Genomic DNA, 22,097 nt, shown 5'->3' on the forward strand with positions numbered 1-22,097 from the left:
AGTGAATTTGCATATGTTTTATTTCTCATTTATGTCTATTTAGGTCTTTTTTCTAATTGTGAAATAAAAGGCATTTTCTATTATTAAAAGAACTTCCAGAAGTCTTAAGAAATAGAAAAAGTAATTTAGGAGCTAAGTTCCTGCTGAAATTATTTTGCCCACCCAACTTTTAAGTATGACCAGTACTGCTTTAGGAACTAAAGTCACTCCTGCTTGTGTTAGCAGCTGGAGATAAAATAACTACTTTACTGAAAAGTAAAGAAGAGCCTTTTTATGGTTGATTGAACAAAGCCATTTTTAAAAATAAATTGTTAAAACAGGCATACATACCTTTAGGGAAGCTAGGTGGCATAATGAACAGTGCTAGGCCTAGAGTCAAGAAGACTTGAGTTCAAATCCAGCCTCTGGCACTTACTAGCTGCGTGACCCTGGGGAAATCACTTAACCTCTGTATGCCTCAGTTTCTTCAAATGAAAAATAGAGATAATAATAGAGCCTCTCTCAAAGGGTTGTTGTAAGAATCAAACAAGATAATATTTGTGTCTGACATATAGTAGTGACTTAACAGATGCTTGTTCCCTTCCCCTTGAAAATGTTAAATACTTATTTTAAAGGCAAATGGAAAGGACTTTCAATTAGGAAAGTCCTTGGACTTTATCCATGAGGGTATTAGAAAAGAGTATATATAGTATTTTTTAATTTTTGCTGTCACTGAGGTCAACAACTCATGCAGGAAAATAATGCTTAGGACTTGGCAGCTAAAGAGTAACTAGCATTTAGCTTCTTGATTTAAAACTCATTTCTCAAAAAAAAAAAAAAGAAGAAGCACTTTATGATGGTTAGAGAATAGAACTGAAGGAGGAAGCCCGAGGCTATACTCCCAGCTCTCCCCTGACTTATGACACATAAAGTGTATCATTAAACCTCTGTGACTCAGTTTTACCATTTGTAAAAATAGAATCATGGTATTTGTCACCTGTGTTATTTTTGCAATGTACTTGAAGATCAGTGGAAGAAGAATAGAACAATGAATACATAAATATATTTTCTTGTATTCTGGTATTTTTTTTTGCACAAGATTTGATCTCTATTCTACCAGCATGTAAGGTCCTTAAGGTCAAGGACCTTATCTTATTTATCTTTGTAATACCTACAGTGACTGGCATAGTATCACAAACTAAAATTAAAAATAAATTGTTTGTTGAATGAACATCATTTTTACATACTGATAGCCCTCCACAAAGAAAACCATCAGTTAAATAAATAAAACAATTAGTTTGGAAACAAAAGTATCAACACAGGCATAATCTATTCATTACTTGTGAATATTAGGTGAGACAGATGTATATAAGGCATATGTATAGCTTTGTATTTATTAAAGATACTTCATGCAGTAATATAGGGATGATATAAAGATGCCCATATTTTCATTAGTATAGGGAATTTCAAGGTAAAGATGCTCCATCAACCAATTCAAACTTTCATCTTCTCTGCCACTTATAGTCTTAGGAAGCTGGCCATGACATTCAAAAATCAGGTGAGTTTCCCAAGGTCATCTAGTCAGAATATGCCAGAGGCGAGGCTTGATGTCAGGTACTCCTGACTCCCAAGCCAGATCTTAGCCAAACTGCCTATAATCAGAGATGTTATAGTTAATGAATAAAAGCCACTCATTCTAGCTACACTCTGAATTTCTTGTCTACCAAATAGCATGCTGATCATCTTATTTATGTTACAATTCTAAATCCTCCACCACACTCTTCAGGACATGATATTATGATCAATATTGTCAAAGTCATATAAGAACCTTGATTTAAAAATAAAAAGAATTAGTGATATAGGAATATTATTGCTTTTGATATGCCATTTCCCATTTTCCCTGAGCCAATAAAACGCTACTAAGCAATTTTAAAAATTAGAGTCATGTAGGTTTGCTTGGAAACATACCACATCATCCCAAAAAATCTTAATCATTATTATCTGGCAAACAAAGGAAATCTTAAAAAGAAATATTTTTTGCATTGATGAGTTCATAGAAAAGCATGGAAATGCCAAGAATAACACCTCTGTTTCAAAGATTAGGAAAGAATGGATGCTTTGCATAATATCCCAGTCTAAGTATTTACTGAGGAGGCAAGTAGTGTTAGGAGAAGACTACTGAACCAAGTATCACAAAACCTCAGCTCTAGTCCTGGAACTACCACAAAGTAGCTGATGTGACCATGGACCTGTTATTTATCTCCTCTAGGGCTCAGTTTCCTTATCTGTAAAATAAGAGGATTATACTAGATCAGGGATTCTTAGCCTAGGATCCAGAGACCACTAAAAAGTATTTTGATAACTATATTTGAATATAACTGGTTTCCTTTGTAATCTTTTATATTTTATTTATTTTATGCATTCAAAAACCTTATCCTGAGAAGGGATGCACAGGCTTCACTAGATTGCCAAAGGAGTCTGTAACACACACACACACACACACACACACACACACACCACACACACACACACACACACACGAAGAAACCCTTGAAAGATTATCTCTAAATCTCTTCCTGTTCTGTGATTGTATAAAAGAATTTATGGATAAGAGAGTGAAAAAAAATGGTGAGTTATAATAAACAAATTTGTAACATCGTTTTCACCAAAGGAAAAAAATAATTTGTCCATAGCCTCGTGTTTATCCCTTTTAGTCTCTCATTACCCCAGTGAAATAAGAAAGGGACATTTTACGGGTATTAAAAGTGAGTTTCAGCAGTTAAATTATCAAAGGTCACACAATGACTATACTGTGGTCCTTCCGGAAGGCCCCATTCAAGCCATCGATCAATAGTTGCCTACAATGCACTACCCTGAGTGACCATGGCATGCTCACTGCTTCCCACTATTAATCAGCAAACTAATTTGATAAGTCAGAACAAACCAGCTGTAGATGTAAAGTTCTACATGCATGGTAATTATTGTAATCACACCAGCTTCTCCCCAAATCACATTCATATCAAATTTTGTTTTGTTTTGTTTTGTTTTGTTTTGTTTTGTTTTGTTTTTCTCAAGTAACAAACCAACTTCGTCTAATCTTAAGAGGCCATCTTTCTGGAACTAGAAGGGTTACAAAGTTCCTTTATAGTACTCCTGTGAGGAAATATTTACAAGTATTCACGGGCTCTCAGGATCTAGCACTGAAAATCAATTATATCTAACTGAGTGCTTCATTTTACAGATGAGGAAACTGAGAGCTGAACAGACAAAGTATTTTGCCTAGGGTCACAGAGTCAGTACATGCAAGAGTTGAGACTGCAGCCTGGTCCTCTGAGTACAGATCCAATGCTCTTTCCATCATACTCTGCCCTCTCTTCCTGTTTTACAGCTGAAGAGTCTTACAAAGGCTAAGTGACTTATCCAGAGTCATACACCCAGTAAATATTTCTCTAGAGCAGAAACTTTTTTTTTTTTGCCTTTCTTTGTATTCCTAGCACTTCAGCACAGTGCCTAGAACAACAAGCAGAGTTGCTGGAGCCAAAATTCAAACTTGTCTCAGACTCCAAGTCCAGCTCCCTACACACTACACTAACAGTGTCTAACTCAAATAGAAATAGATTCCGGCTGGTGCATACTGACTTAGAAAAACACAAATCAACATTATCTATGTTGTATCGTATCTGTATTTATTTTGTTAAAACGTTTCCCAATTACATTTTAAACTAGTGCAGTCACAACTCCTGAGTTTTGGCTTGCAGTGGGCCACAAGCTTGACAACTCTGCACTATACCATGTTATCTCTAAGAATAATCATTTTATTTCACTATGTTATGGAATTGCTTGTTTTATTCCATAAATTAAAAATAAAATTAAAAAAATAATTTGGGTTTATCCTTTGCATTTCTTATATCATCATCAATTTTACTATCATATAATTTTAATTTAATTTTACTTTTTTAAAATTTTGCTTTTGTCAGGTGGCTACCTTTTTCCAGAGAGCTTCAGTCAAATACAAGGCCCAGTATTTGTAATAAGTAATCATAAGAAATGAAAAGCCAATGAAAAATAACACACATCAGAAAAGCCAGTTTAATTCAAAGGAACGGCCCCAGCTAAGGTGATATTTACATTATTGCACCTGCTAGGGGTTTGAGGGCCTCTAGAAAATGCCTTCTGTTTACTAAGCTCAATTTAGCACTTGAATGCTCACGTGGGACCTCAAATTCATCCTCAAATTGTTTTTAAAACGATGGGTGCTGCTTGTGATTTTTAGTACTCACCCACAGACTTTGTCTACCACACTTCAAGCACAGATGCACAAAAGGAAGGGATGCTTGGAAAGGGTGTGGCCTTGCCTCACAGAATGGAGGCCTCTTTTGCTATGTGCTAAGCAGGAAGCATTAAAATGGAAGAAGCAGGTAGCTGTACAATCTAGGGATTCAATAGAATCCTGGACATAGGTATATGTTTAATGATTATTGCTTTATGTTTACACATAAAGAAACTATATACAGCTGCACCTTTGTACACTGTACCTGATCTCCAATTCCCAAAAGGTTCTCCCTTCTCCCTTCTCCCTTCTGCCTCTTGAAACCCCTAGTTCTTTTCAAGACTCAGTTTAAATTCCATTTTCTACAAAAGTGTTTTCCAAACTCCTCCAGATATTGGTGCCCCACCCAATCTGAAATTACTTGGTTTCTATCTTCTCTATATTTTGTATTTAATGATCAGAGTACATATTGTTTCGTGTCAGCAAAATGTACATTCTGGAGGCTGGGGACCATTTATTTTTTTACCTTTGCATCCAGAATACCTATCCCAAAAGCCGGGAACATGGGCAGATTTAATAAAGGCTTGTTGAATTGAAAAAAATTTCTTATGCAGAAACTAAAAGATAAACAGTTTCATACTTCTAATTGTTTTTATAAAATATTCTAGCATTAAAAATAGAAATAGTCTACTTTTTTACTCCTGATTTTGAAGACAACTGTTTTCTTTTAAAGGTCTTCTACCTCGTAAACACCAATAGCAATATGGCTCATCAAGAACAGCTCAAATACTGCCTACTATACTGGGCCTCCGACTACTAGTGCCTCACCTAAAAATTACTCTACATATATTTTGCTTATGTTTTCTGTATACTTCTACGTCAATATATTACCTCTTCCAACGGAATTCAAGTTCTCTGAGGGCATTGAATATTTCATTTTTGTCTTTATATGTCCAGAGCCCATCACAGCTGCTGGCATAGGCACTTAATAAATACTTGTTGACCGACTAATTTCCCTTCCTCCTTAAGGAGAGGAAAAGTAAGAGCTAATATGTACATAGTGATTTAAAGCTCGCACATCGGTTCACTTATATTATCTCATTTAATGGTCACAACAACCACAGAAGGTAGACATTACCTTCTCTATTTCACAGAACAAGAAACCAAGAGGTGAAGTGCCTGTGTCACCCAGGTAGCCTCACACAGGCCCATAGGATTTAGAGCAGGAAGAGATCATAGAGATCATTTTATACTAGGTCCTCATTTTACAGAAAAGCAAACTGAACCAGGTTCATGGACTCCAAATCCAATGCTCTTTCTACTACTGCATGCCATGCATATATCTCTTTGTATAATTAACAATAATAATAGTAGCATTTATACAGCACCTCTAGGTTTGTGGCATGCTTCACATATATTGTCTCAGGCGATCCTCACAATGATCCTGCAAGGTAGGTGCTATTAATATCTCCTTCTACAAATAGAAGAAACTGAGGTGAACAGAAGTTAAGAGTCTTTCCCAGGCTCATGCAGCTAGTAAGTGCCTGAGGGAAAATTTGAACTCAGGTCTTCCTGACTCCAAGTCCAGCATAGTTGTGGCATTATGTATGCTCCTATCCCTTATTTAATGCACATTGTACCCATTAAATAACTGGGTTTTTTAATTGAACTGAATTGAAATGGGCTCTGTATACAGTTCATCCAAATTTGCTCATCTCACAAACTTTACTGCATTTCATTTGATTTCCTGCCTGACTAGAACCCAGGTATGTGTCAACTGAGGAGTTCACTTCCCAGAGTTTGACTTGAATTTCCCAAATATAGTTGAACCCTTTTGTATGTATATCCTAGTATGATGGTACAGGGTGAATACCCAGTTTATGAACTATCCTCAAGTTCACTGTTATGAAGGGGATAAGGTAGGGCATGATTAATGTAGCCATTTATCCAATTCCATGTTCTACCAAGCTAAGTTATAACAAGGTCCTACTTCAATTTTAGAAGACAATGATTGATGAAAACATTTTGCATATTTTTTTTCATTCTACTACAATGGAACATGAAAAACATCATTTGCCCATAATCCTGTGGACAGATGTTTTGTTTTGTTCTTGTTTTTGCCAGACCAAATGAGAATTTGCCCATAAGCCCAAAGGAAAAGATAGGTAACAGTGAGGATGTTTTTAATTAAAAAAGAAATTCTAAATAATCTCATGTATACTTTATTTTGCAGCCATTTTAAGAGATATCTATGAGAAAGGAAGCATTGCATGAAAGTGAGTGCCTGTATGTAGTGGGCAGGTTGGGTGAATGGAATATTAGTGAATATGGACTGGAGATGGATAATTAATCAATAAGCATCTGTTAAGGACTTACTAAGTACAAGGCACTGTGCTAAGAGCTGGAATAGACCCAACCTAACTAGAGATGTAGAGCAAGGGCAGAGGTACAGCTTATACACATTTTGCAATCCCTGCTACAAGTTCTGGCAGACCTATGTTTTCTCAATTTTTTTACGTGGCTGATATAGGCTAGTATTAATAGATGTTTTGTATCAAGTATATAAATTCCAGTGCATATGCATTCTACTAACAGTCCTCCTATCACTTGGCTGCAAATCAATAGAAACTCTTAAAAAGCTGAAGAGATTCAATCTAAAATAGAAAAAAAAAAGCTGGGCTCCTAGGAAAATTAGCTAGTGTTACACTGCCTTAAAAATTTGGGGAACTGCCAAGAAAGGTCAACTTCTCTAACATGCCCTTGGGCAACAATAAACGAGTTAAGAGGAAAGTCAATGGTGTGAAGTGGGTAGAGATCTTTCTTCTTGAAGGTGCCAGAAGTTATGGTAACAGCTAAGGCTACCAGAATAGATACTGTTCAAGATGTGTGACTGGAAAAAAAAGTGTTACTTCTATGCTCATTTTGTGACATGTATGCAAACAGAGATCTAATGGGAGCAAACACTGCCTAGCCTGAATGCTGATCTATTATGCTAACACCTGCCTGCCTTGTCCAGTTAGTCTATAGAGAACTGTGATTGCATAGATCATCATGAGCATGGTTCATGTATCTGTCCTTCAAGAAAAGGGAATTTTTTACCATTATTTCCACTACTTCCCATAGGCATGCAGTACTCATCAGTTACTCTGTCACACTCAACATGTCCCAACATTTGTTTATTTTCCCACCCCGTATCCAGTGTGTGCCTTCTTGCATATCCCAAAGAGGCTCGCATTCCATTGGTGAACAAAAATCTGGCTTCCACTTTTGAATGTCTGTTTATATTCATAAAATAATAGCAAACAGATTTTCTGCCATTATCATAGGGTTGTATGATCATAGATTTGGAACTAGAAGGGACATTAGAAGGCCTTGAATCCAACTCCTTGTTTTACAGATAGGGAAACTAAGGTTAAGTGACTTAGCTAGGACCACAAAAATAGCAAGTGTCTGAGGTGGGATCTGAACTCAGGTCTGGCCTGATGCCAAGCCTGACCCCCTCTCCACCTTACGATGCTGCCTTTTCTCTTATATTCCCATTAGAGTCCCTTGAATTTGCTTGAATTCCATAATTTATCAACAGTTAAAGACTTCCAAAGTAGAAATTTGTGTATATTAGCCTACTTAGAAACAACTGATAATCTGATTATGGTACTCTTCTATAAAATTTGTATGATAATAGCACTGCCACTTCATAAGATTGTTGTAAGAATTGACTGAAATACTATGTGTAGAAAAACTTGGAAATTGTTAAAGCACAATATAAATGGCAGCTATTTTTTATTTTCTCTTTCTATCATAAGTGTACTCAGGACTTTTTGATTTAAAAGCAATACAATAAACCAGGAATCATCTTGATCATGAAGCTATTTTATGTCCTGAATCACTCGATGGTATTTGATTCAATTTGGCAAATATTTATTAAGTGTCTACTGTGTGCAAAGCACTGCACTTAGCTCAGAAGACATAACCATTAGAGGTTCTATTTTGGGTTTACTTGTAACTTTTATCCCTGAGCTTTAATAAACTCAGTAGCTAAACCAATTGTTGAAGATGCAAATTTCATATTATTATACTCATCATCTTGAAGTACTATGAATGCACATATAAAAGATTTTAATGTACTATTTATGTATCCCATTACGAATATAGAAAACCATCTGTTTTTGCAAGAATGACTGTCCCTGAAGATGGAGACTGAAAAATCTAAATAGCCAGCAAACAAATGCAACTCAGTATGGAGGTCAGAGGGAATTTATACAAGCTGTATAACAATGAATTTTCTTTTATTCCCTAAGGACCTTCCTCATTATCTTTAGACATTTATTTCTGCTTAGTTGGAATCTCTAGAATCTCAGCCTACCTTTTGATGATAACACAAGGTACTCAATTAAAAATGTGCAGTTTGCCCAAAAAGCAGAATTTGTATCAAATGAAGGTTTATTTCATAGCGAAATCTGTTTTCTCTCCTCCAGTTCCTTATCTAGTCCCATTCTGAATACTATAAGTTTCTAGCACCCTCATGTGGTTTAACTGCAGTACTTTCTGAAACATTCAAAATCTGGTACATGAAACTAGAAAGTGGTAGAATGGACTATAAGTCAACATGGTGTTTCTGCTGGCATCATAAACCAAGAAAGGAAACCTCAAGTCAGCAAAACTCAGAGACGAATTTATAGCCTTGATGCTCAATTTATTGCTATCTATTGTTCATTTTATGTGATCACTAGAAAAAATAAGAGATTTATATATAACTGCTTCTAAAATTATAGCTATTCTAAATCATGGAGAATAAGAAGCACAAATCTTCACAGCAAGACATAGACTTTTTAAATACCTGCCCAGGTTAAAAAGGGGAGAAGGGAAGCAATGTTTTGTTCAAAAAGGGAATCTTTTCATTGCCACACCTGTATCTATCTTAACTAGGCAATTAAGGGTTCAAAAATTGTGCTCTATTTACCAAATGGCTCAATAATTTGGGCTCTGGAATCTTTCTAAGGCCTTTGACAACTTCTTAAGTGGACTTTCTATATTACCTCAAATCAGCTAAGATCAACAAGAACAATGTATCCTGAGAGAATTATTTCTCTGTGTAAATATGCCACAAGGCTAGCAAAAGAGCTACTCTGTCACATCAGATGAAACAGTAGTTCAGTACAATGTTTGAGGGGAGAAGGTAAAGACACTAAGAAGAAACTGCACCTGTAACCAAAGGTAGCTATTTAAAACCTGTGTTTGAATTTTTGTCAGAGGTGCCCCCAAAAATGTCTCTCTATGCAAAAAAAAAAAGAGATTTAAACAAACTTCATTATTTAAGTAGCAATTGGCACTGTCTGGGTATTCCTGAAGGGGCACGAGGAGGGTACTAATGGACATCCCTGAACTGTAAATGGAATTTTAAAAATAATTGGCCTTGAAGTAGACAAAAATGTTAATGAATTCTAAGAGCAAGTGGTAAAATGTCTATTAATGGAAGCTGGAATGTGGCCCATTTACAAGCTGAAGCGAGCAGTCATGATTCTCTGAAATATTAGCAGACACAAAAGGATGTATTTGCTCTATAAGATATACTAAGGCATGAGGTATCATTAAAAGAGTTCTGGGAGAAGGATTAATGATAGGTAAGTCAATTTCTCCAAAGCAAGAAAATGATCTGCTCATTTGTAGAAGATGCATAAACTGCAACAAAACAATTTTACTAGCATATAAGTAAACAGATTAAAACTAGTTGGATTCTCTGTCACCAGGTATACGTATCTTATATATCATTTATATGTATGAATATATATATATATATGTGTGTGTGTGTGTGTGTGTGTGTATGTGTGTGTGTGTGTGTGTGTGTGTATATATTCAATAAAGCAAATGATGATGCCATAGAAGAGAGTCATCATCTATGTAGGGGCAAGGTTAAAAAATTATTAATGTATGATAAACCATTTCTTCCATGCTGAGAACAATTTAAAGGAGAAAAAAAAACTTCTCAATTATTTGGTGGCTACAGCTGCTGTTCTGAGGACCCAGCACAAGTTAGCTCAGTGCTGTTGGGTAATATGCCAAGACAAACTGGAGAGGCATCTGTGGTAGCCGGGAACAGTGTTGCCTTACCTGCTCAATCCCTTTAACTTCCTTTCCATGTTTATAATGTCACGCATCTTAAACAAGAACCATTTGTCAATGTATGTAAGCTTGACGATCTCATCCAGGGGCATATTGTCATCTATGGCCTGCCAAAGAGAAAAGAAGTGCATACTTTGACAAACACCTCACAAAAGTCTAGAAATCATCCCTTGCCATGTTATTTAGATACCCTGGCGCTATAACTTGAGCTATGAACCATGAAACTGACATCACTGAAGTTCCTTCCAATAAGCCCAAAGATTTTGTCAATTGCATCTACAAGTAGGATATAGTGAACTGGTTAAGTAAAGTAAATCCCAGAAGTGTATATACCTGGGGAAAGTGCTGTGAAAACAAGTTCTATCTCCCTAGCCTTATCCTCCTAAGCCCAGTATAAAGGGTCTGGAAAAGTCACTTGAAAAAAAAAAAAGCCAAAAGTATGCCACTCTCATCACTACTTAGAAACTGTGGGATCAAAATAATCATCTTCCAGTTTATTCTTTGATGAGATCTTCCTACATTATTCCTTCAGAGAGATGTACCATTAATTGAAAAAAGCTTTCATTTTATTTAAATTAATGATTCCTGCATCTGGAAAGGGTAGTTTGCAAAACCCTACATTAAACAAAATAATGAAAATTAATAAGACACATTTAAAGAACATTTCAAGATTTTATAACATACTTTCTCTTCAATAACCTTGGGAGGCTGAGGATCATCATCTCCATTTTATCAATGAGGAAACTGAGACTGAATAACTTGCTCAAGTTGACATAACTAATAGGCATAATAGAATGGATTTAAACCCAGATCTCCTAACTTTATAGCTCAGTTCAAATATCATTTCTAATATGACACCTTTCCTGATTTCTCCCTATTACTATTGCTACTGCTTTCCTAATCACCTTTATTGTTTTTGCTTATATATAAAATATACATATAATGTATTTTATGCATTTGTGTATATGTTTCCTCTACATAATGTAAGTTCTTTGAGGGCAGAGGCTGATTCATTTTTGTCTTTGTACTCTATGAAAGAAACTGGAATATTGTGGGCACTTAATAAATGGTTGCTGATTGATCAATTATGTGATATGAGCAAAATGAAAGACAAAGTAAGCAGAAATTGAAATCCATACTCTTCATATTTTTAAGCCTTTTTGATTAGATGTTGTTTTCAAACCTTGCTAAAGATGTTTAGTTTCTATTTTTATTGTTTTAAAAGAAATCTCTCCATATTCAGTAGGGAAAAAAACAATCCAATGTTATCCCAGATGCAATATATTATACTTTGATACAAGGTTTTGTTAATCCCCCAAGGAAAATGAAATACACATACTAATATAAATTATGCAATTTCTCTTCTATGCATGTATTTCTTTTCTTTATAGCTGCTTTTGAAAATACAAATTTGTGATACATCCAATCATTCTCTATCTTCCTTCACTTATTTCTACTATCAGAAATTACCATGGGGCAGCTAGTGGCACAGTTGATAAAGCATTGGTCCTAGGGTGAGGAGGCCCCGAGTACAAATCCAGCCTCAGACACTTACTAGCTGTATGACCCTGGGCAAGTCATTTAAACCTGATTGCCTACACACACACACACACACACACACACACACACAAATGACAATGAAAGTGAGTATTAGAAGGCAGAAAACATAATCCCCTTTTGACTAAAAGTTCTATTTAATAAGAACATTCCATTCTAGCTCTGATTGTTATATCACTCTGCTAATATTCTCCTTTTGTAATTTTGTCAATAATATTAGGTAAGTTCCTCAAAACTAAATACTTTTGAGTATATCCTGACAACTAATTAGTCAATCAATAAGCATTTAATAAGGGATTACAGTAAGTATTGGGAATATAAATAAAAAAGGAAAATATTCCTTGCCCTCAAGGAGTTTATATTCTAACAGACATGGTAATATCCTTTTCTTAAATGTTCAATCAGATGCTGACTGTGACAGGGTAAGTTAAATAGAACCTTGTGTTAGGATAGCACTCCTATAACTCTCATTGTAAATGACTGTGACACCACAGGTATTGGTAGGTCATTACAACTTGAGGAAGAATAGCCATTTGGTAAGTCCCAATCACTTTATCCAATAGAAGGTCAAATGCTAGCTAGGCCTTGCTCCTTTGTCTTCAGGCATCACTACCTTCTTGGCTCCAACTCACCACTGGCATGAAAGTGATTATCACCCCCAAACAATTCTGAGACTGCATTACTGTTTTCAAAATCAGAAACAATGCCCTATGTACCCTTAAACCAGGTGAGATGGTTGATCCAGTCATCTGGCAATATGACAGCAGCAGACAACTAGTCCATGAGCAAATTGCCCTTTCCTGAGACTCATGAAAGCCAGTGAAGATTTACCCACTCCCTTTACTCTTTTTTTCCCCTTTCAGTTTTTCTCTTCCCTTCAGCTTTCTCCAGGCCTTAAATTTTTTGTCAAAATCAACAAGTTGCTGGTAGCAGTAGAAATAAACAGTAATGAAGACCTCTAACAAACAGAAATAATCTCCTTCCTGTGGTGTTGCTGGCAGCCACTAATTTATACCATAGTCATATTCCCTTCTTGATAGAATGTCAGGTACTTTGCACAGGAGAAAGTCTCCACCCACCTACATAATTCTACAGAAGAATCCTCATGCTTTAAGTAGCTCTAGAAGGAGGATTACTTTTTACTTTTAGGTCCCCAGCCCATGAGACACCTTAGTTAACTCCCTGTTTTTAGGGATCCTTACCCATTCTCTTAAGATAGTCTAGGAGCAAGACTGCTGAGAATAAGAAAAACCACCTTTCCCTCCCTTTGAATGAAAGAATGGATGTATAAATATACTGGGTATTTACTGGGAAATGGTTTTGAGGGGATTGTGTTTGTTGCGTATTATAGTAGGGACTCCTTTCATATATGGGTTAGACTAGAGAGCTGTTTTAGTCCTTTCTAACTCTTAAATCTTGTAATTATGTGAAAGGAGGGCAGAAGGAAGAAAAAAAAAAGAAGATGAAATGAGGGCTTTGAGGAGTTACTTCTTATCCCAATGCCATTAATTATCTTAATTCTATAAAACCTTGACACAAGGTCAGCATAGTAACACATGGATCCACTTATTTAGTAAAAGACCATCCCTTCTCAGTTTCATTAAAAATTGAATGATTTCACATTTAAGACACCTAAAGAATAATAGAGGGAGGAATACAACTTACATGTAATTAAAAAAAAAACCTTATTTTTCTCCTTTTCTTATCCTCCCCAGGGGCTTATAAACTGACCAAAAACTGCCCCTGGATTCAAAACCACTTACAGTGTCTTTCAATTCCTACGAAGGTAAATTACAAAGGCTGACTCTTTAAAGAGGAAATTCATATTCTCATCACTTCAGCACTATGCACACATGGGCCACATACAATGGTAAATGGGAGCTTCAGAGCTCAAATGTGGCTTGATACTCTTCGAGGATTAATGTTCACTCTTTCTTAAATGTCAAAAAGCCATTCCGGGATTTCTGACCAAACAGATCCCAGCTGCCTGAGTCACTTTTTACAGAATCAGATGAGCTGAATTTCTAAACTACAAGCACAGTAAACATGAAAGAAGATTAATATGGCACCTGATTTGCATGAAAAGGAACTATAGGGTAAAAAGGAGAAAAATTTAACTTTTTGTTTGTTTGCTTCAACAGAATCAAAATTTCTAAAAGGATTCAGAATAAACATTTGGGGAAGACTTAAAGAGAAGAAAATTCTCCACTTTAAAACCATCCAAATAGGAGAGAACCTAATATATTCTTAAAAAGAGACAAAAACTGGAACTATACCAGAAATAAGGCAACAAGCAGAGCTTATTGGTACCGGATTTCTTTCTTTGCCTCATCTGCTACTTGTCAATGTTCCTAAGGAATCCAGACATAATATAGAAGGTCAGTTGGAGGGCAGCACCTTTTAAGTGGTGCCTTTAAATCGATCCTATTTTCTAAAATGCAATGCTGATTTTTTTCAATTTTAAGTAAAAGAATTGTCTGGAAAAATGAATAGTCAATAAAGGCATCTTTGCAAAACCATACACAAGTATTTATATATGCATGTTAACAAATTGGGGTCTACCTACTGCAAAGAAGAGGACATTTCCTTCTATGCAATGGTAACATTCCATTAAGGATAAGCAAAGTGAGTTTTCTATTTCTCTCTCTCTCTCTCTCTCTCTCTCTCTCTCTCTCTCTCTCCCTCTCTCTCTCTCTCTCTCTCTCTCTCTCTCTCTCTCTCTCTCTCTCTCTCTCTCTCTCTCTCTCTCTCTCTCTCTCTCTCTCTCTCTCTCTCTCTCTCCCTCCCTCCCTCCCTCCCTCCCTCCCCCCCCTTCCTTCCTCTCTCAGAATACTTGCTTTAAAGTATCAAATCCTGGTTTGGGAAACCACAAACATTAAAAAACAAAAACAGTGAAAAAATAATTTTCAATTCCCACCCTCCTCTTCCTTCATTACCTTCGCGATAGCATAGATACGTGTGCTAGATGGTTCCGCAAGCTCTGTTCTGAGATTTAGATTAGATGGCCAGTCTTTGTTCATTGGCAGACGGGAGGTAAAACCATCAACTGAAGGATGACACATTCTCAGAGCCTTCTGGAAACTCTCTTCAAAGGTACGACCAATAGCCATTACCTGTAATAAACACAAGTTTAAGGATTTCATGTTAATACAAAGACCTAACACAATTTTTCAGTTTTTTACTTAATCCCACAATCATTCATTAAATACCCACTACATCACAGCTGTTGAGCTAGGCACTGAGCATAAAAGGATGAAAAAAAAGCCTCTGTCTTCAAGGAGCTTCCATTCTATCGGGAAGATGCAATATTTAATGCACCCACTTTGCCAAGAGGGAGCAGGGAGTGGAATGGGGTTGGGGAGGGAAGATTTCAAGAGAAAAGAGCTTTGGAACAGCTACTGAGGAGAGCAAAAGTCCACCACAGAGAAATATTAGTGAGTTCAATTGGCAGGGTTATGTTATTATTATTATTATTATTATTATTTTTGCAGCTGTCTTCAGTAGCATGCAATTTGGGGCAGAAAAAAGGTAAGGATAACCTGGTCTTGGGATTTAGCAAAGCCTGGGTGGCTATCAGAGAAGAAGATAAGGAGCTTGTTTTGCACCTGATCAAGAAAAGGAGATCTCACTGAATGAATGAACCCCAAACCAATATGATTTTGAACAAAGGACAAAGGGTTCACTTTGGAGAGTTAGAAAAAAAAAATCAGTATGGGTGACACAGCTCCATTATATGGTTATGGCTCATCAGGGCAGGGTTAGCTCCTAGCTACCATGACTCTGTTATGAACTTTACTATGAAAAACTGTAAAATTGTGAAGCACAAGGAAGAACAATCTTTCTTCTATTTTGAAGGTATTTTCTTATATTTCTCCTCCCTGGTTATGTTTTTGTGATATATATTTGCATTGGAACAAAACCTTTTATTGCTTAGAAATTTAGATTTGCTTGCTAAAGACTATGGTTTTAAAGTAAGGTAGTATCTGAAGCCTATGAGTCCCTATACAGTAAGATTATCCTTGTCATTCTGATGTCTCTTTCAATAGAAATAACCAAGGAGAAATAACACATGGGCAAAGAAACAAAACTTTTTCTACACAATGATCTGCTAGTATATAAGACAGGCTGATTTTATTTATGGGTTTCAATTCATATTAATGGAACCTTTAGAAACAATCATTATTGAAATATTCAGACACTATGTTCGGAGACTATATTTCCCACGGCAAAATCAGTCTGGTAGCCTCAGTCATGTTTACAATTAATTGAAGATTGTTCAGAACAATTGCAGGGGAGGGAAGGGAAGGATTCTGCTTGAGACTACAGGAAGGCAAGAAATAATAGAGTAACCTTGTGTCAATCTAACTGTTTTAATCATATAGACATGGTCTTTGAATTTTTACACTAAAATAGCAAGCTGCTGATGAGCATTTGGTCTATGACTTAAAGAAAAGGTGATGGAAATACTGGCTCCATTAAAGTTCCATGCTTTCTTACACAGAACTAGCTTCCTGGGTTTATTTCTTTGAGCAATGTGTAAATTATTTAGAAAGGTTGGTGACTGTGACAATGGACAAGAGGTAAGGTCTACTAAGAAAAACAAAACAAAATAGCCTCTTAATGCAGTATGTTTTTTCATGGATTATTTATAGCTGCTAAGAATCTTGGGGATTTATCATGGTGGATAGTGTGTTGGTCCAACATTTCTCTTGCTCCCACCTTTCCAAAGATAAACTAGCAGAGCTAGATCCTGCAGTTAGACGTAAAACATGCCGAGTGTTCTCTCTGGTATGTCTCCAAAAGGAAATTACAGTATTTGTTGATATAGTATAGAGTTCATATTCAAGTACAGAAGGAGGAGGGGAGAGAAGTAACTGGAAATATGAGGAGTTGTATTTCTGCTCAACCTAAGGAAACACTTCCTAAACATCAGAGTTGCCCTAAAATTGAACAGGCTGTCTCATGAGACAGTTAAGCTCCCTTTCACTGGAGGATGTGAGGTAAAGGCTTGATGGTCTGTTTTCAGAGATGTTTTTTTTTAAAGGGGATTCCTGTTTAGATAGTGAGTGCATGAGGTAGCCTCTGAGCTATCTTCCAATTTTAAGACTTGATGCTCCTATGAATCTATGATCTGTTGGGAGGCAAAATAGTATAGTTTGAAAGATTGCTGGATGAAGAAACAGGAGCCATAGATTCTAGTTGCCACTCCATCCCTAATTAGCATGGGAAAGTCCCCAGTGCCTCTGAGTCTCTGTTTCCTCATATTATAAGCATGGATATTTATACAGAGCATCGTAAAAAATCTTAATGTGATTTGAAGCTACTGAAGCTATTAAAGGTAAAAACACCCGTAAGACTTTTGCAATATCCTGTATAAGACTGTAAATTTTGGAAAGCACATTAGAAACATTCTTATCTCCTTAAGAACAACTAGTTAAAGTGCTAAAGCTACTATTATCTCCATTTTATGGATAGGAAACTGAGGCTGAGAAAGTCCAAGTCCAGAATCAATGTAGTTATTAAGTAAATGAAGTGGAATTTGAACCTACGTCTTCCTTACTACAAATACAGTATTCTAGCTAATAATATTCCCCAGTCTGCCCAGAAAGTATGGTACGGGGAAAAGAGCACTGAATTTGGAGTTAGGGGCCTTAGTTTGAATTCTGGTTACCTGTGTAACCTTGGGCAAAACACATTTCTATGGAACTCAGTTTCTTTTCCTGTAAAATGAGGGGATTGAACTAAGATGATCTCTAAGGTTTCTCCCAGTTCCAACATTTTATATAATTCATTCAGATGCTTTTTAGGAACTCCTTAATTGTATGGAATCATACTAATTCAAATTTCACTGATTTCTCCTGATAAGGCTTTCAGACTGTTTGATTTTAAAAATTAAAATAAAAGCACAGAATGTCCCTTAACTTGTCACAGTGGTTGTGACATGAGACAGGTCGTAAGATGAGACAGTGTGTTCACAGATTTTCCAGCTAATCAAAGAAAGGGCTTGTAGCAGTCTGCTTGAAATGAAACACTTCATACATTACTTATGTGCTGCTATAAAATAAAGACATTTTTATAACTTTTATTAAAAATTTTACTAAGTTGTAATCTTCCATTGCTGAGGTGTGATTATAGAGCAAAGTAATGGTACAGGTTCTACAATCCACACACAAAATTGAGTCTGATTACTTTATCCTTGCTCTGTTTATAAGGGCATAGAGGCCCTTCAGAACAGGGGTTAAATGTGTATAACATAATCACAAGTATGCAATAATATATGAACATACAATTTTGGATAATTTGCCAAGGTTTGTGCTACTTAAGTTATTACTATTAGAATATAATGTTCATAAATTATATTCTACTTTCATAGCTGAGCTATTTTAAATGTCTGCATTAAAATTCCATTGATATGCATTTAATTTTTTGTCACTTATGTATGCATACATATATATCACCTATCTAAAATGATATAATACTGTAAATAGGGAAAGAAAAAAATAAAACCTAGGACTTAACAGAGATTAGAAATAATTTTAATTATAGCAAAAAGGCATTAATCTGAGCCTAGCTTTATTATAGTCTTCCGAGCCTTACTTCAAATGGCATTTTTTCATAATGCTGATGTACACACAAACAGAACTAGCATTTAATCAATATTTATACTATCATTTTAATAATTAGTCTTCGTAGAAAAAGCAATGTTGACAAAATAATGAGCTTTAAAGGCTCATGGAGTCAAAAGGGATCTTAGAGATTATCTAATCCAACTTCTTATTTAAAAATGAGGAAATGGGAGCCACTCAGAGAAGCCCCAAATCTAAAGTCATACCAGTTCTAAGCAGCAGAGCCTAGATTCCCACCCAGGTCCTCAGACTATAAATCCACTACTTCTGTCATCTCTCAGGCATCACAGGTCTTATTTACTTACTGCTAGAGAGGAGCATAACCAATGAATTTATGCATATTAACTACTGAAAATATGAGAATCTCAGTGGCATAAAAAAAACCCACTGGACTAGGAGTCAGGAGACTTTGGTACTAGCTATGGCTCTGTCACTAACCTGCTTTAAGACTTTACAGTCTTTATGTCCAAAGGGCTATAAAACCATGCATACCATTTGACCTAGCAATATCACTAAGTCTGAATCCCAAAAGAGATAAAACAAAAAGGAAAAGGACCTATACATACAAAAATATTTATAGCAGCTCTTTTCTAGGGACAAAGAATTAGAAACTGAGGGAATAGCCATCAACTGGGGAATGGCTACAGTCATGGTATGTGATGATGATGGAATACTATTCTAGAAATGAAGAGCAGGACACTCTCAGAAAAACCTGAAGAGACTTGCATGGGCTGATGCAAAATGAAATGTACTGTTTATTGTAAGATGATCAGCCGTATTGTAAGACGACCAGCTATGAATGACTTAGCTGTTCTTAGCATTTTAACGATCCAAGACAGCTCTGAAGGACTTAGGATGAAAAATGCTATCCATCCCCAGAGAAAGAACTGATGGTGTCTGAATACAGATTGAGGCATAGTTTTTTTTAGCTTCCTTTATTTTTCTCGAGGTATTTCTGTCTGTTTTCTTTCACAACATGACTATTTTGGATGTTTTGCATGACTTACAGACATTTAACCTATAACAAATTGCTGCTTCTCAATGAGGCTGGGTGGTGTGGGGTAGGAGGAAGTGAGAGAATTTGGAACTAAAGTTTCAAAAATGAATGTTAAAAATTGTTTTTACATGTAACTGAGGAAAATAAAATACTAAATTAAAACAACTGTAAAAAAAACTTTTTAAAAGACTTTACAGTTATTTAAACTGTATTTTATTTTAATTTAAATTATTCTTCAGTTTCCTCAACTGTCAAAATAGGAGGTTTTGATGAAATTGTCTATAAAATTCCTACCATCTCTAAAGTTCTACAGTTTTATGAGACCATTTTCTCTATAAGGTTTAAAATATATTATAATAATTTATAAATAGTTAGCACTAGGTTGCTCCTAAATGAATCATGGCTAAGGATTTTAAATCTGTAGTCTCTGAAATTGTTTCTTAATTATATTTTGATGGCTGCATTTTAATATAATTGATTTCCTTTATAATCCTAGTATTTTATTTTATGCATTTAAAATCATTATTCTCAGAAGGGATTCATAAGTTTCACAATAATCCCTAATAGGTCTATCACACACAAAAAGGTGAAGAATCTCAGTCACAGACCAAATAGATCTTAGGCAAGGTTAATTTTTACCTTGAAATTCCCTAATAATCACATTAATTTGGTTTATCAGAGGGGGAGAGAGGTAATGCAGTTAACAAAATATCCTCTATAGCTAATTATAAGTACTACAGTCCATGGAGTGCTGGATCTAGAGTCAGTAGGGCACCTCAGTTTCCTTAATTGTAAAATAGGGATAATAATAGCACCTAGCTCCCAGGTAGTTGTGAGGATTAAATGAGATAATGTTTGTAAAGTGCCATGCAAACCTTAAAGCACTATTTAAATGCTAGTTATTATCATCATTTTTTATATTTTGAAGAGATAAATGGCTAATTGACCAAATAAATTATTGCTTCATTTTTCTCCTTGAAAGGTCAATTAGAGTTGTCAATATTAATTATAGATGTACATAAATTTTCATCTTTGAGACACCTTTCTTCCCAAGTTCTGAATCCTGGGGAGAGACCCTACTGGGTCTGTGACAATGTTTGACTAAATAATTCTTGCTTCACAGTGAGAACTAAATGTTCTCTTACAAATAGTGATGGATACCTAACTGCTGTGGGTCTATGGACCGAGACTTCTTCCCTTATTTCTTAGCCTTTTTGTCCAACCAAAATTAACCCTATTTATCTGGTTCTGATCCTTATGTAAAAATATACAAGATTTGAACCATGTCCTTCTCTCCACCTTTAAAAGGCTTTCAAGTGAATGTGTTAACTAAAGAAATCTTGCCTAACTGAAATGATGATAGATAATGAATGTCAGCGAAAGTGAAAACCTCAGATAATGACCCAAAAGTGAACATCGTCTACATTCCCCATGACCTTTTGGTTTAAAAACCTTGGCTTTGGGCTTTATGAGAAGATGCACTTCTCATTGAATTTACACAATCTAGTTGTTTCATTTCTAGGTTAGAGTATTCTCCAGAGCTCCCTAAGTAAAACTGAGGACAAAGAATAAATGAAGGAGGAAGCAAGTCACTCACCTCTCCTACACTTTTCATAGAACTACCAATTCTGCTGGAGGTCCCATGAAAGCGGTCAAGATCCCAACGAGGAATTTTAGTAACCATGTAGTCCAGGCTAGGCTCAAAACAGGCTGAGGTCTTCCCAGATACAACATTCTTGATTTCTGGTAAGGGGATTCCTAGGGCAATTTTTGCAGCAATGAATGCCAGTGGATACCTAGAGGAGAGAGGTCAGGCAACATTTTGCTAAACTTTTGCTTAACCACTATGTATTAATAAAGCAATCCAAAATACAAGCCTATATTTCATAGAATCATTGTGTTGATTCCATGTCAGAGTTACAGATGATTCTGTGCTCTGTACAGCATTTCAGGAGACAAGTGTCAGATAATTTGAGCTACAATAAAGTATCTAGGCATAGTTCACATAAAATATTCACCTACTTAACCCAGTGTGCATTTTAACATTATGCATCTTCTCAACCCCAAGCAAACAGGTGCTCTATTTCTCTGACAAAGTGCTCATTTCTTAGTGATCCACTCTAAAATAAAAATTTCCAAGGTGTTCTGAAAAATATAGAATTGACTACACTTAGGGAGACAGGATAGCAAGAAAGAGCTATCGGATAAACAGCAGGCTGAAAGTGTGAAGTATGTGATGAGTGAGGCATATTCTATCTCTAAATCAACATCGAAGATAATTCTATATATGTATCTACCTAAGGAAACTTGCTACGCCTAAACCAATAGAAATTTTAACCTCCTCGGCTACATCAAAAACTATCTTTCTTAAGTGGGTGAGGAGCTGACAAGAACCACAGGTAGATCCAAAGAATTTGAGATCTGGAATGGCCATTACAGATCCTAGACCTTAGAGCCAAATGGGGCCATAGAAATTAGGTAGTTGGACTCCCTCAGTTTCCAGATGAGGAAACTGAAGATCAGCAAGGGAAAGCAAGTGGCCCAAAGC

At 35.9% G+C, this 22,097-nt stretch overlaps 1 protein-coding gene across 1 annotated transcript in view; it reads right to left on the reverse strand.

Moving 5' to 3' along the window:
* Window positions 1-22,097, reverse strand: part of CPS1 (carbamoyl-phosphate synthase 1) — a 151,648-nt gene that overhangs the window by 62,052 nt on the left and 67,499 nt on the right. The window contains 3 exon segments of the mRNA XM_021008717.1: window positions 10,358-10,476; window positions 14,863-15,039; window positions 21,147-21,345. Of these exon segments, the coding sequence (XP_020864376.1) occupies window positions 10,358-10,476; window positions 14,863-15,039; window positions 21,147-21,345 (495 nt within the window).

This window comes from Phascolarctos cinereus, unplaced genomic scaffold (genome assembly GCF_003287225.1).
Source record: "Phascolarctos cinereus isolate Bilbo 61053 unplaced genomic scaffold, phaCin_HiC Scaffold_7;HRSCAF=346, whole genome shotgun sequence".
NCBI lineage: Eukaryota > Metazoa > Chordata > Mammalia > Diprotodontia > Phascolarctidae > Phascolarctos > Phascolarctos cinereus.